The sequence below is a fragment of the Pelophylax lessonae genome, assembly GCF_965119305.1.
Source record: "Pelophylax lessonae genome assembly, chromosome: 9".
NCBI lineage: Eukaryota > Metazoa > Chordata > Amphibia > Anura > Ranidae > Pelophylax > Pelophylax lessonae.
Window position 1 is genome coordinate 176,562,368 of NC_138776.1, and position 15,619 is coordinate 176,577,986.

At 42.5% G+C, this 15,619-nt stretch overlaps 1 protein-coding gene across 1 annotated transcript in view; it reads left to right on the plus strand.

Annotated features, from left to right (window-relative positions):
- The window catches only part of CHUK (component of inhibitor of nuclear factor kappa B kinase complex), a 78,153-nt gene that overhangs the window by 15,533 nt on the left and 47,001 nt on the right, over window positions 1–15,619 (plus strand). The window contains exons 5-7 of the mRNA XM_082268422.1: window positions 2,231–2,319; window positions 3,239–3,328; window positions 6,065–6,189. Coding sequence (XP_082124548.1) covers window positions 2,231–2,319; window positions 3,239–3,328; window positions 6,065–6,189 — 304 coding nt within the window. The remainder of the gene's footprint in view (window positions 1–2,230; window positions 2,320–3,238; window positions 3,329–6,064; window positions 6,190–15,619) is intronic.

Here is a 15,619-nt window from a genome sequence, read left to right on the forward strand (position 1 = left end):
ATTCGGTCCAGCCCTCTCAAATTTCTGCCACTGTGCAGGATCAAAGCAGAAGGGATTCCATCCAGACCGACCTCACTGGTCTTTGTACGCCAATCGGGTATGGCTGGTCACCAATGCTCCTTGGGGATTTCCTCTCAGGGAGGATCTGCTGTCCCAAGGACCGATATTCCCTCTTGCTTTACAGTCGCTGGCTTTGGCGGCTTGGCTGTTGAAAGCCAGGTGCTGAAGGGTGGAGGTTTGTCTGAGTTGGTGTTCCCTACGCTGTTGAAAGCTAGGAAATCCACTATTAGGAAGATCTACCATCGTACATAGAAGACGTGCATTGCGTGTCTCTTGAGTCTCTTCCTCGCTCCTTCTCGGTGGATCGGATCTTCGGCTTCCTTCAATGGAAGGTTGAACAGAAATTGGCCTTGAGTACTATCAAGAGCCAGGTATCGGCTTTGGCTGTCTTTTTCCAATGACCTTTGGCCTCACACTCCCTGGTGCAAAGCTTTCTTCAGGGTGTTCGATGTTTGGTTCCTTCAGTGTGGGCTCCGTTGCTGCCTTGGGATCTTAATGTGGTGTTTTCAGCTCTGCAGAAGCCTCCCTTTTGAAAATGTCCTTTGAAAATGTAATTACAAGAGAGCTTTTCTGCTGAAAAACAACAGACTTCCTGGCTGGATCACTGGATGAAAATAGAAAAAGATTAAAGTCTAAAAACGGAAACAAATACAGCCATCACATCTACAAATTGGTAGGCTGCAATATAAGAAATATTTGCTTTTGCGTTTTAATACTGCTTTAATTCTCCCCTCCCTCACCTTGGTTCCTGGCATTTTAAAATACAAAAAAAAATATTGATGTATACCTTAAATCCTGCTGCTTTTTGGACTTACCAGGTATGACACAAGTCCTTCCTCTTCTTTGGCAGCAGCAACCTACTATTCCTGGTCATTGAGACACTCAATTACTGAGATGTGAGTGCTGCTCTGTCCGTGAGTGCTGTGCCTCCATGGGTAGTATCTGATGACCTGAGCTCACAGGAAGTTGGTTGGATGGTGCTGAGTGCTGGATCAGAGTTGGTGTGTTGGGACAGCATCACGAAAAGGCGAAAAGTATTGCAGCCAGAACTTGATTTCTATTTTTAGACCTGCTAAGCGTTTTTTTTTTTTTTGTTATCTTATTTTTATCTTATTCTTACCATTTTAGTCTTTGCTAATGACACCTAGCTGTGCAGTGGAATAACGTTCTTACAGGATGTCTCCAACTTACAAGCAAACCTCAATGCACTGTTTCATTGGGCAGCTATGTGGCAAATGAGGTTTAATGTTGAAAATTGTAAAGTTATGCACTTGGGGGCTAAAATGATCTACGCATCATACATACTAGGGGGAGTACAACTGGGGGAATAAATGGTGGAGAACGATCTGGGGTGTTTTGGTAGATCACAAGCTTAATAATAGTAGGCAATGCCAAGCTGTGCTTTCCAAAGCAAGCAAAGTCCTTTCTTGTATTGAAGTATAAGTTAGCCAAAAACTTTCTAATGCTAAATCTACTCTCAGCCACATTCTAAAACAAATCCATCTAACCCTGTAAAGAAAAATTGCTATACATACCTTTTCTGAAGCCGGGCCGGTCTTCAGCGTCAGATGCGGTGTGCAGGAGAGAACTGACAATGGCTGGGAAATGCCTGGGAAGCGACGTCACCCATAGAGTTACTATGGGGCTTCCGTTGTCGGCTGCCTCTCCTGCACACTCCCACACACTGAAGCCTGTTGTTTAAAAATGCCTGGATTCTTTCCTAAGTGCACATAATATAAATGGATACTAGTATTTATAGGTAAAGGTGATCCAGGGAATATCCGATATCCTATTGGGGGATCAGGAAGGAATTTTTTTTCCCTGCTGAAGCAAATTGGATCATGCTTTATTGGGAGGGGGGGGGTTGCCTTCCTCTGGATCAACTGTTGATGGTTGTTGTCGTGGACTGTTGTGGTAATAGGATTGTATCTATGGAGGTTTTCTGTTTGTGGGATTTTGAGGTTTTTTTTTTTTTTATAGTGGTTGAACTGTATGGGCTTGTCTTTTTTTCAACCAGATTAACTGTGTAACTAAAATATATATGTATATGATGGTTGTTTGTTTTTTTAATGTATATGTTGTTGGACTAGAAAACATCTTTCCTGTAAAAAAAAAATATTTTTTTTGCCCAAATTTTCCAAATTCTTTTTAAAATATCTTCTGCTTTTAGGATCTGGTATTCAGTATCTGCATTCAAATCGTATTATACACAGAGACTTGAAACCAGAAAATATTGTGCTACAAGACTGTAATGGGAAGGTGAGATGAGAATGAGAATAGGATGTATGATAGCTATTGTATGATTTAGCTTGCTGTGCCCAGCCTATTTAGATGGCCAACTCTTCTGTGGTTATTAAAGATTTTATTCTAGAGCAGTGTTTCTCAACCAGAGTTCTGCGGCGATCTATCTTGCAGGCAGCTGACCGGTAGATCCCTTCACCTCTGCTGACACATGCAGGGCAGTGGGTGAGATACTATTGGCTGTGGCCTGCTGTTCCCCGCCGGCCCCTCCTCTCCATCCCAGGTGCTTGTATGACATCATCTGGGATGGACAGGAGGGGCTGCTGGGGAACAGCGCACCATTAGAGCACTAACAACAACCGCCTCTGCCTTAGAAAGAAGCGGATACAGTAGTGTGCCCAGCTGTGTCCCCCACACTGTGCTCTGTCCCATGTAATGTTCCCTCCTCCCACGTAATGTGCCCTCCTCTCACATAGTGTACCCCCCTTTGTACTGTGCCCTCCTGACCCCCTGTACGCTGTTTATCTCAAGTTGGACCCAGAATTGAACATCTGTGCAAAAACAAAAAAGCAAGCACAAGTTTCACAATAAATAGGTAAGTTTTAATATTCATTCTATTAATTATTTTTTTCTAAAAATAATTCTTATATCAACAGCTCACTTATAACATCAATGTTCTGTGAGCTGTAGATATGAAAATTATTCAGGGGTTCCCCTAGATCTCAGACTTTTTGCCAGGGGTTCCACAAAGTTTAAAAGGTTGAGAAACACTGTTATAGTGTATAACTAAGCTTTTTACTAGTGATGCGTTCTGGACTATTTCTATATATTTTCGTTTTGTTTAAAGCTGCATTTCATTCAATCTTTTATTTTTTAATAGTTTCAATTGCATTGCATTGCAACATCTATAAATTCTAATCATTACTTCTACTTTTAGACTGTGCATAAAATTATAGACCTGGGATATGCCAAGGATCTAGATCAAGGAAGCCTGTGTACATCATTTGTTGGGACCTTACAGTATTTGGTATGTATACATTTGTTCTGCTTAATTCATGACTGGTATTAATGATCCAAGTCTGCAGAAGTATTCCTGTGAGTGGTACCCAGCTGTTCAAAGGACAGGGATAGAAAAATATATTTGGCGCCATTATATTGTCTGAGATTTCTGAAGGCATATATGCCTTGTACAAACCTAATATTCCCCCTTTAACGTGCTAAGATATATATATAAACTGCCATAATAGTTACATAGCAGACTGCAGTTTGCCATGTAGATTTAAATGTGCATTGGTTTTCCGTTTTCTCATTTCTCTGAAGTTCTGTGGTTTTATAAGCTCTATTTTCAGTCACCTCTTTCAACTATGCATCCATGTTTTCTTAAAGCTAAATTGTAGTGTCTAGAAAGATAAGTGGCTTCTGGATTGTATAGCTGTTTAGTTCTAGACCAGCACCCACAAACCCAAGGCTTTCCATTATGCCAGTCTTAGCAGGGGATAAAGTTAACTTATATTAAACCATAATGAACAATGTGCATCACATACAATGCCTTGAAAAAGTATTCATACCCCTTGAAATTTTCCACATTTTGTTATGTTACAACCAAAAATGTAGATGTGTTTTAGTGGAATATTATGCGATAGACCAACACAAAGTGACACATAATTGGGACGTGGAAGGAAAATAATCAATTAAAGCCGAAGTTTAGTTAAAGTGATATTAAAGGCAATTAACAAAAAAAAAAAATGTTATATTTGGGGAAATATATATGGTATACCTCACGCTGAATCAAAAATGAAAATGGAAAGATTGCTGCACTCTAAACAATTTCCAAATACCGAAAACAAACAAATATTGAAAAAACAGTGAAAAATGCGCATCTAACAACTAACCGTGTGCTAACTAATTTTCCGATCAGTGAACAATCACATAATGATGAACAATACACATAACAGAAACTTAATATCCAGTTAGGTAAAAAATAGTGTCCTTATTTCAATAAAATATAAACAAATCAATGTTCTTGTATTCCAAACTTGGGTGATGAAAAGAAATACACCACTCCTAGTAATAAACGCTAATTCCCAGTGCGCTACCCGTGTATAGAGATAATGTGCCTCTTACCAGAATCTCATGATCTCTAAGTAATAGGAGATCAAAATCTGCTCTGGATTACAAATATTGTGTGCAGCTCTGTAATCACAATCGCAGACACCTCTCGGATGGATCGCATGCCTTTATGATGTGCGGCTCAGCCTTCACCTACAGCTTTCCTCTCACTCAGACCATGTTATTTATGTGGATAAGCAGAGGAGAGACTCCTAGTGCAGTATGTAAGCTTAAAATTGATTAAACAAACAACTATTGCACTTGCAATCAGATAAAAGCAGTAAGGTGGCATAGAGGAAGGTCTGACCATGGATTGCCCCAGCAGATCCGGATCACAGTAACGTCTCAACTCCTGTCTCCTGCTGACGCGTTTCCCCCGTAAAAGGCTACGTCTGTGAATGTTATACTAACCTGCTTTGTGCAGTGGTTTTGCACAGAGGACCAGCGGTCCTCCTCTTTTTGGAGCTCCTGGCCCCTTCCTCCTGTTGAGTGCCCCCAGAGCAAGTCGCTTGCTATGGGGGTACCCAAGCAGACTCGCTCCCAAGCCACTGCTCAGTGTGTTCATTCACACACACACAGCCTGTTCTCGGCCCTGCCCCCTCTCTCTCCTCCTTGGCTGTGATTCTACTGCTGTCTCATCCAATAAGGAAAGGGAGTCCCCGGAGAGTTGGATCGCTATTGGGCTCAAGTAGATATTAGGGGGGCTGGGGGTGCTGCTGCACACAAAGTTTTTTTACCATCATGCATAGAATGCATGAAGGTAAAAAACCTTGAGCCTTTAGGACCACTTTAAACATTTTTCTTTGCTCCACATCTTTAATTACATTACTTAACTGTATTGAATGTCTCATTATGTGCAGGCTGTTGGAGTCGGTAGAAATCTTCACTGCAGGGCTGTCCTGTCCTCTTCTTGCTGTTAAACTTTTTAGCACAGTGACGTTTACCAGCTTTGGGACAGGGACATCTCTCCTCCATTGAGAAGTTCTTTCATTGATCACACTACTTATCGATCTGTGAATGAGGGGAGAGTCTGAGCAGTCTCAGGATTCTCTCCCCAGCTTCAACTTTGGAAAACAAAACAAGAAAAGTAATATTTAGAGCCATATACATCCAGGGACTAATTGATGCCCTTATCACAGATTTCTTGCGCTCTTGGTATTCATTCCTGTGTTCATGAAGTCAACATTATTACCACTCTACAGCATTCATCCCCGTCCAGCTTCTTCATTTTCCAGCTTCTCATAAACTTTCATAGGCTGCTGGCAGCGGGTCTGGACTGTGCACCTGTGCCTTCCACCCACACAAAAATGCCAGAATCAGGCACGGGAACTAAATGTCTTGTCTGCATGAAGTCTTATTGTAAACTGCAGCTCTCTCTGCAGACACGTGGAAGCACTAATGCTTTCATTGGGGGGGCTGGATATTTTTATATATAAAATGTATTAAAAAAATTTATCTGAAAGTCAAATTCAGATTATGGATTGGGAGGGGGTATGTTGTGTATAAGCCTTTACAGATCTTATTTCTGTGGTATATTGAGAGACAGCACTTTATGATGCCTTTACCAAGACCTTATATTTAGTAAAGGTAAAAAAAACTGTTAGATTATTTTTAAGTAATTTTATATCTGTTATGTCTTTTCCTTTAACCGTAGGCCCCAGAACTGTTTGAAAACAAGCCATACAGTGTGACAGTGGATTACTGGAGCTTTGGTACAATGGTTTTTGAATGTATAGCTGGTTTCAGGCCATTTCTACATAACATGCAGCCTTTCACTTGGTGAGCACTCTGCTGAAATGTTCTTTGCTGTAGAGGTATTGTTTTTCTTCAATTTGAGCTGAATTGAGGTTTCTATGATCACTGGGTCAGTGGCAGTAAATTCAACCTGAACATTCAAAAGGAAAATTTAAAGCGACATTAAGGCACCTTTCACACTGACTGACAGATCAGGTCCGCCTGTTAGTTTTCCTGGCGGACCCCATTGGATCATCCATAGCTCTCTATGGAGCTGCTAATGTCAGCGGACGTATGTCTGCTGACACCCACCGGCATCCCATCCGATCCGGTCTGCTAAAAACAGACGGATGGGAATCCATTCCCCAGCCATCTGGTGGATTGGTTGACAGTCGGATGAAAATAGACAGGCAGTCCGTTTCCATCTGACTTCACCATAGAGAACAGCGAGCTGTGTCTGTGTTCACTCTGCATATCTTCTCCTTTCCATATCCGCATAGTAAAGCGAACACGGGCCTGTCATCCGCCTACTCAGCGGGGATCAGCGGAGTGATCCCCCGCTGAGCGGCAGATTCAGGTTGACGGAGTCTGCCCCTTCTGAAAGGGGCCTTAAGCTTAATTTTTTTTTTCTATTAAAATAATGAACATGTTATAAACACCTGCTCTGTGTAATGGTTTTGCACAGAGCAGCCCTGATCCTGTTCTTCTGGGTCCCCCGTTGGTGCTCCAGTCTCCTCCTCTTCAGCAAATGCCCTCTATAGAAAGCCACTTTCCATGGGGGCAGCTGTGCGTGCTCACCTCCGAGCAGCCCTGTCTGCGCCTATTGAGACAGAGCTGGCGGCTCAGCCTGCCCCCCCCCCCCCCCCTGCTCTCCAACTCTAAAGCATTTGATTGCTAATGCATTACGGTAAAAAACCCTAAGGCTTTAGAACCACTTTAATTTATTTCTCCGGTGACAAAGAAATGGACCCAAAATAGGAGTTTTTTTCTTAAACATTTTTTTTAATTTTTAATTCTAGTAATGCTAACATAATATAACTTTAAGTTTTTATTTAAAAAAATAAATAATGTGTATACAGTGCTTGTTTGGGAGGGAGAGTGGGAATCAAAGCCACTGTCGACTGCCTTACAGCCAATAAGACCAATACTCTTCCTTGTAGATATAATTTTAAAGCTGAACTCCAGGCAGATATAGAAGACTCTGTGTTCATAAATACATCTTTTTTGCAGGGTAAGTACCCCTTAATATTCATTGGTACTTACACAGCTTGCATTAAAATAAATTGAGGGGGGCGGCTGGCAGAACAGCACAAATGGAAAGTCCGTTATGCTGCAGTACAAGGGTCATATACTTAACAAATGAACCAAATACCCAAGCGCTCATGTAGCAGAGGAAAGCACACCTATCAAAAAATGATTGTAAATCAACCTCTAGCTGCTGCTTTATAAAGTTGGTCATAAATCAGGAATCTTTGGCAGCATAAAATATAATCTGAAAAACATTTAGCAGCGCTCAGACAATATGACAAGGACCATACCGCGTGTCTTCCTATAGGGTGAACTAAAAAGTCCTATCCAGAAGGAATCCAATTCAACACCCATCCCTGCCATCTGTCTATCTCGACCCGGATATCGCCGCTCACAATTCAATTGGGAGAGGTGATTGAGAGAGTGCAGGATCGAGCAAGTGACGAATTATATTCCAATGTGGAACCTTTTTGGATATTGAATTGCTGTGATATTGTTTTATGCTCGTGAGTAGTGTTGAGCGAACACGGACTGTATTATTCGTGTTCGTACCGAATAATTGGATTTTTTTTACCCGAACACGGACACGGACACTTTACTGTATGTTCGGGTAAAAATCCGTGTTCGGTCGTTTTATTTCCGGGTTTTGCATGCTTTGGCGCTCTTTTCATGGCGGGCTTTCAACAGCCAATCAACAATCGTTTAACTGGTGTGCCTTAAGCCATCCCAGCCATGCCTGCAAATGTCTTAGTAGCTGTGATTGGCCGTCTGAAGCATGTGACCAAGTCTTTATAAGTTCGAGGCAGCCGCCGCAGCAGCGTCATTCTGCTGCTTAGCTAAGGGACAGAGCACACATCAATGTGCTGGCTGCTGATTAGGGAAAGATAGGCAGGAAAAAACCATTTGTGTCCGGATAGAATTGAGGGACAGGTCGGAGTGTTTAGGCAGGGCGAGTTGTAGGCATTTTAGGGATAGAGTCTGCTGAATTATAGGGTCAGTGTCTTCTACAAACTACAATCGATATTGCTGTGTGGGGGGTGGGGTGAATCTGCACTCAATCCTGATCTACAATCTCTTCTCAATCCTGTTAGGGACAGAGTCTGCTGAATTTTAGGGAAACTGTGTTCTACAAACTACAATCGATATTGCTGTGTGGTGTGGGATTGGAGATAGGCAGGTGTCAGTGATCCACATCCATTTTTCTGTGTGTGAGCTGCAGTGAACACAATCTTTTTGGGCTGCAGTGAACACAATCTTTTTGGGCTGCAGTGAACACAATCTTTTTGGGGTGCAGTGAACAAAATCTTTTTGGGGTGCAGTGAACACAATCCTTTTTGGTGTGCAGTGAACACAATCTTTGTGGGGTGCAGTGAACAACATCCTTTTTGGGGTGCAGTGAACAAAATCCTTTTTGGGGTGCAGTGAACAAAATCATTTTTGGGGTGCAGTGAACACAATCTTTTTGGGGTGCAGTGAACGCAATCTTTGTGGGGTGCAGTGAACAACATCCTTTTTGGGGTGCAGTGAACACAATCTTTTTGGGGTGGAGTGAACACAATCTTTTTGGGGTGGAGTGAACAACATCCTTTTTGGGGTGCAGTGAACAACATCCTTTTTGGGGTGCAGTGAACACAATCTTTTTGGGGTGCAGTGAACACAATCTTTTTGGGGTGCAGTGAACACAATCTTTGTGGGGTACAGTGAACAGAATCTTTGTGGGGTGCAGTGAACACAATCTTTGGGGGGTACAGTGAACACAATCTTTTTGGGGTGCAGTGAACACAATCTTTTTGGGGTGCAGTGAACACAATCTTTGTGGGGTGCAGTGAACACAATCTTTTTGGGGTGGAGTGAACAAAATCATTTTTGGGGTGCAGTGAACAACATCCTTTTTGGGGTGCAGTGATCAAAATCCTTTTTGGGGTGCAGTGAACACAATCTTTTTGGGGTGCAGTGAACACAATCTTTTTGGGGTGCAGTGAACAAAATCCTTTGTGGGGTGCAGTGAACAGAATCTTTGTGGGGTGCAGTGAACACAATCTTTGGGGGGGTACAGTGAACACAATCTTTTTGGGGTGCAGTGAACACAATCTTTGTGGGGTACAGTGAACAGAATCTTTGTGGGGTGCAGTGAACACAATCTTTGGGGGGTACAGTGAACACAATCTTTTTGGGGTGCAGTGAACACAATCTTTGGGGGGTACAGTGAACACAATCTTTTTGGGGTGCAGTGAACACAATCTTTGTGGGGTGCAGTGAACACAATCTTTGGGGGGGTACAGTGAACACAATCTTTTTGGGGTGCAGTGAACAACATCCTTTTAGGGTGCAGTGAACACAATCTTTGTGGGGTGCAGTGAACAACATCCTTTTAGGGTGCAGTGAACACAATCTTTGTGGGGTACAGTGAACAGAATCTTTGTGGGGTGCAGTGAACACAATCTTTGGGGGGTACAGTGAACACAATCTTTGTGAGGTGCAGTGAACACAATCTTTGTGGGGTGCAGTGAACACAATCATTGTGGGGTGCAGTGAACTCAATCTTTGTGGGGTACAGTGAACACAATCTCATACTTCTGAAGATTTGAGGGTGCTGCCTGTTCCATACTCCCCCTACTCCTCATCTAGCCTTTTAGGGGTACAAACAATAGTAATTGGGGCCTAGTGTGGTTGTGTACGTGTGATATACATACACTTTTTTTGGATCATATTTTCTATTCCGCTATTTAATCAAAAACCTTTGGGGATCAGTTAAATTGGGGGATAGTCTGTGTTGGTACGTGTGAGAGAGATCCACCTTTCCAAGTTGTTGGGGTTCATCTCATACTTCTGAAGGTTTGAGGGTGCTGCCTGTTCCATACTCCCCCTACTCCTAGCCTTTTAGGGGTACAAAGAATAGTAATTGGGGCCCAGTGTGGTTGTGTACGTGTGATATACATACACTTTTTTTGGATCATATTTTCTATTCCGCTATTTAATCAAAAACCTTTGGGGATCAGTTAAATTGGGGGATAGTCTGTGTTGGTACGTGTGAGAGAGATCCACCTTTCCAAGTTGTTGGGGTTCATCTCATACTTCTGAAGGTTTGAGGGTGCTGCCTGTTCCATACTCCCCCTACTCCTCATCTAGCCTTTTAGGGGTACAAACAATAGTAATTGGGGCCCAGTGTGGTTGTGTACGTGTGATATACATACACTTTTTTTGGATCATATTTTCTATTCCGCTATTTAATCAAAAACCTTTGGGGATCAGTTAAATTGGGGGATAGTCTGTGTTGGTACGTGTGAGAGAGATCCACCTTTCCAAGTTGTTGGGGTTCATCTCATACTTCTGAAGGTTTGAGGGTGCTGCCTGTTCTATACTCCCCCTACTCCTAGCCTTTTAGGGGTACAAACAATAGTAATTGGGGCCTAGTGTGGTTGTGTACGTGTGATATACATACACTTTTTTTGGATCATATTTTCTATTCCGCTATTTAATCAAAAACCTTTGGGGATCAGTTAAATTGGGGGATAGTCTGTGTTGGTACGTGTGAGAGAGATCCACCTTTCCAATTTGTTGGGGTTCATCTCATACTTCTGAAGGTTTGAGGGTGCTGCCTGTTCCATACTCCCCCTACTCCTCATCTAGCCTTTTAGGGGTACAAACAATAGTAATTGGGGCCTAGTGTGGTTGTGTACGTGTGATATACATACACTTTTTTTGGATCATATTTTCTATTCCGCTATTTAATCAAAAACCTTTGGGGATCAGTTAAATTGGGGGATAGTCTGTGTTGGTACGTGTGAGAGAGATCCACCTTTCCAAGTTGTTGGGGTTCATCTCATACTTCTGAAGGTTTGAGGGTGCTGCCTGTTCCATACTCCCCCTACTCCTCATCTAGCCTTTTAGGGGTACAAACAATAGTAATTGGGGCCCAGTGTGGTTGTGTACGTGTGATATACATACACTTTTTTTGGATCATATTTTCTATTCCGCTATTTAATCAAAAACCTTTGGGGATCAGTTAAATTGGGGGATAGTCTGTGTTGGTACGTGTGAGAGAGATCCACCTTTCCAAGTTGTTGGGGTTCATCTCATACTTCTGAAGGTTTGAGGGTGCTGCCTGTTCCATACTCCCCCTACTCCTCATCTAGCCTTTTAGGGGTACAAACAATAGTAATTGGGGCCTAGTGTGGTTGTGTACGTGTGATATACATACACTTTTTTTGGATCATATTTTCTATTCCGCTATTTAATCAAAAACCTTTGGGGATCAGTTAAATTGGGGGATAGTCTGTGTTGGTACGTGTGAGAGAGATCCACCTTTCCAAGTTGTTGGGGTTCATCTCATACTTCTGAAGGTTTGAGGGTGCTGCCTGTTCCATACCCCCCCTACTCCTCATCTAGCCTTTTAGGGGTACAAACAATAGTAATTGGGGCCTAGTGTGGTTGTGTACGTGTGATATACATACACTTTTTTTGGATCATATTTTCTATTCCGCTATTTAATCAAAAACCTTTGGGGATCAGTTAAATTGGGGGATAGTCTGTGTTGGTACGTGTGAGAGAGATCCACCTTTCCAAGTTGTTGGGGTTCATCTCATACTTCTGAAGGTTTGAGGGTGCTGCCTGTTCCATACCCCCCCTACTCCTCATCTAGCCTTTTAGGGGTACAAACAATAGTAATTGGGGCCTAGTGTGGTTGTGTACGTGTGATATACATACACTTTTTTTGGATCATATTTTCTATTCCGCTATTTAATCAAAAACCTTTGGGGATCAGTTAAATTGGGGGATAGTCTGTGTTGGTACGTGTGAGAGAGATCCACCTTTCCAAGTTGTTGGGGTTCATCTCATACTTCTGAAGGTTTGAGGGTGCTGCCTGTTCCATACTCCCCCTACTCCTAGCCTTTTAGGGGTACAAAGAATAGTAATTGGGGCCCAGTGTGGTTGTGTACGTGTGATATACATACACTTTTTTTGGATCATATTTTCTATTCCGCTATTTAATCAAAAACCTTTGGGGATCAGTTAAATTGGGGGATAGTCTGTGTTGGTACGTGTGAGAGAGATCCACCTTTCCAAGTTGTTGGGGTTCATCTCATACTTCTGAAGGTTTGAGGGTGCTGCCTGTTCCATACTCCCCCTACTCCTCATCTAGCCTTTTAGGGGTACAAACAATAGTAATTGGGGCCCAGTGTGGTTGTGTACGTGTGATATACATACACTTTTTTTGGATCATATTTTCTATTCCGCTATTTAATCAAAAACCTTTGGGGATCAGTTAAATTGGGGGATAGTCTGTGTTGGTACGTGTGAGAGAGATCCACCTTTCCAAGTTGTTGGGGTTCATCTCATACTTCTGAAGGTTTGAGGGTGCTGCCTGTTCCATACTCCCCCTACTCCTAGCCTTTTAGGGGTACAAACAATAGTAATTGGGGCCTAGTGTGGTTGTGTACGTGTGATATACATACACTTTTTTTGGATCATATTTTCTATTCCGCTATTTAATCAAAAACCTTTGGGGATCAGTTAAATTGGGGGATAGTCTGTGTTGGTACGTGTGAGAGAGATCCACCTTTCCAAGTTGTTGGGGTTCATCTCATACTTCTGAAGGTTTGAGGGTGCTGCCTGTTCCATACCCCCCCTACTCCTCATCTAGCCTTTTAGGGGTACAAACAATAGTAATTGGGGCCTAGTGTGGTTGTGTCATGTGATATACATACACTTTTTTTGGATCATATTTTCTATTCCGCTATTTAATCAAAAACCTTTGGGGATCAGTTAAATTGGGGGATAGTCTGTGTTGGTACGTGTGAGAGAGATCCACCTTTCCAAGTTGTTGGGGTTCATCTCATACTTCTGAAGGTTTGAGGGTGCTGCCTGTTCCATACTCCCCCTACTCCTAGCCTTTTAGGGGTACAAACAATAGTAATTGGGGCCTAGTGTGGTTGTGTACGTGTGATATACATACACTTTTTTTGGATCATATTTTCTATTCCGCTATTTAATCAAAAACCTTTGGGGATCAGTTAAATTGGGGGATAGTCTGTGTTGGTACGTGTGAGAGAGATCCACCTTTCCAAGTTGTTGGGGTTCATCTCATACTTCTGAAGGTTTGAGGGTGCTGCCTGTTCCATACCCCCCCTACTCCTCATCTAGCCTTTTAGGGGTACAAACAATAGTAATTGGGGCCTAGTGTGGTTGTGTACGTGTGATATACATACACTTTTTTTGGATCATATTTTCTATTCCGCTATTTAATCAAAAACCTTTGGGGATCAGTTAAATTGGGGGATAGTCTGTGTTGGTACGTGTGAGAGAGATCCACCTTTCCAAGTTGTTGGGGTTCATCTCATACTTCTGAAGGTTTGAGGGTGCTGCCTGTTCCATACCCCCCCTACTCCTCATCTAGCCTTTTAGGGGTACAAACAATAGTAATTGGGGCCCAGTGTGGTTGTGTACGTGTGATATACATACACTTTTTTTGGATCATATTTTCTATTCCGCTATTTAATCAAAAACCTTTGGGGATCAGTTAAATTGGGGGATAGTCTGTGTTGGTACGTGTGAGAGAGATCCACCTTTCCAAGTTGTTGGGGTTCATCTCATACTTCTGAAGGTTTGAGGGTGCTGCCTGTTCCATACCCCCCCTACTCCTCATCTAGCCTTTTAGGGGTACAAACAATAGTAATTGGGGCCTAGTGTGGTTGTGTACGTGTGATATACATACACTTTTTTTGGATCATATTTTCTATTCCGCTATTTAATCAAAAACCTTTGGGGATCAGTTAAATTGGGGGATAGTCTGTGTTGGTACGTGTGAGAGAGATCCACCTTTCCAAGTTGTTGGGGTTCATCTCATACTTCTGAAGGTTTGAGGGTGCTGCCTGTTCCATACTCCCCCTACTCCTCATCTAGCCTTTTAGGGGTACAAACAATAGTAATTGGGGCCTAGTGTGGTTGTGTACGTGTGATATACATACACTTTTTTTGGATCATATTTTCTATTCCGCTATTTAATCAAAAACCTTTGGGGATCAGTTAAATTGGGGGATAGTCTGTGTTGGTACGTGTGAGAGAGATCCACCTTTCCAAGTTGTTGGGGTTCATCTCATACTTCTGAAGGTTTGAGGGTGCTGCCTGTTCCATACCCCCCCTACTCCTCATCTAGCCTTTTAGGGGTACAAACAATAGTAATTGGGGCCTAGTGTGGTTGTGTACGTGTGATATACATACACTTTTTTTGGATCATATTTTCTATTCCGCTATTTAATCAAAAACCTTTGGGGATCAGTTAAATTGGGGGATAGTCTGTGTTGGTACGTGTGAGAGAGATCCACCTTTCCAAGTTGTTGGGGTTCATCTCATACTTCTGAAGGTTTGAGGGTGCTGCCTGTTCCATACTCCCCCTACTCCTCATCTAGCCTTTTAGGGGTACAAACAATAGTAATTGGGGCCTAGTGTGGTTGTGTACGTGTGATATACATACACTTTTTTTGGATCATATTTTCTATTCCGCTATTTAATCAAAAACCTTTGGGGATCAGTTAAATTGGGGGATAGTCTGTGTTGGTACGTGTGAGAGAGATCCACCTTTCCAAGTTGTTGGGGTTCATCTCATACTTCTGAAGGTTTGAGGGTGCTGCCTGTTCCATACTCCCCCTACTCCTCATCTAGCCTTTTAGGGGTACAAACAATAGTAATTGGGGCCCAGTGTGGTTGTGTACGTGTGATATACATACACTTTTTTTGGATCATATTTTCTATTCCGCTATTTAATCAAAAACCTTTGGGGATCAGTTAAATTGGGGGATAGTCTGTGTTGGTACGTGTGAGAGAGATCCACCTTTCCAAGTTGTTGGGGTTCATCTCATACTTCTGAAGGTTTGAGGGTGCTGCCTGTTCCATACTCCCCCTACTCCTAGCCTTTTAGGGGTACAAACAATAGTAATTGGGGCCTAGTGTGGTTGTGTACGTGTGATATACATACACTTTTTTTGGATCATATTTTCTATTCCGCTATTTAATCAAAAACCTTTGGGGATCAGTTAAATTGGGGGATAGTCTGTGTTGGTACGTGTGAGAGAGATCCACCTTTCCAAGTTGTTGGGGTTCATCTCATACTTCTGAAGGTTTGAGGGTGCTGCCTGTTCCATACCCCCCCTACTCCTCATCTAGCCTTTTAGGGGTACAAACAATAGTAATTGGGGCATAGTGTGGTTGTGTACGTGTGATATACATA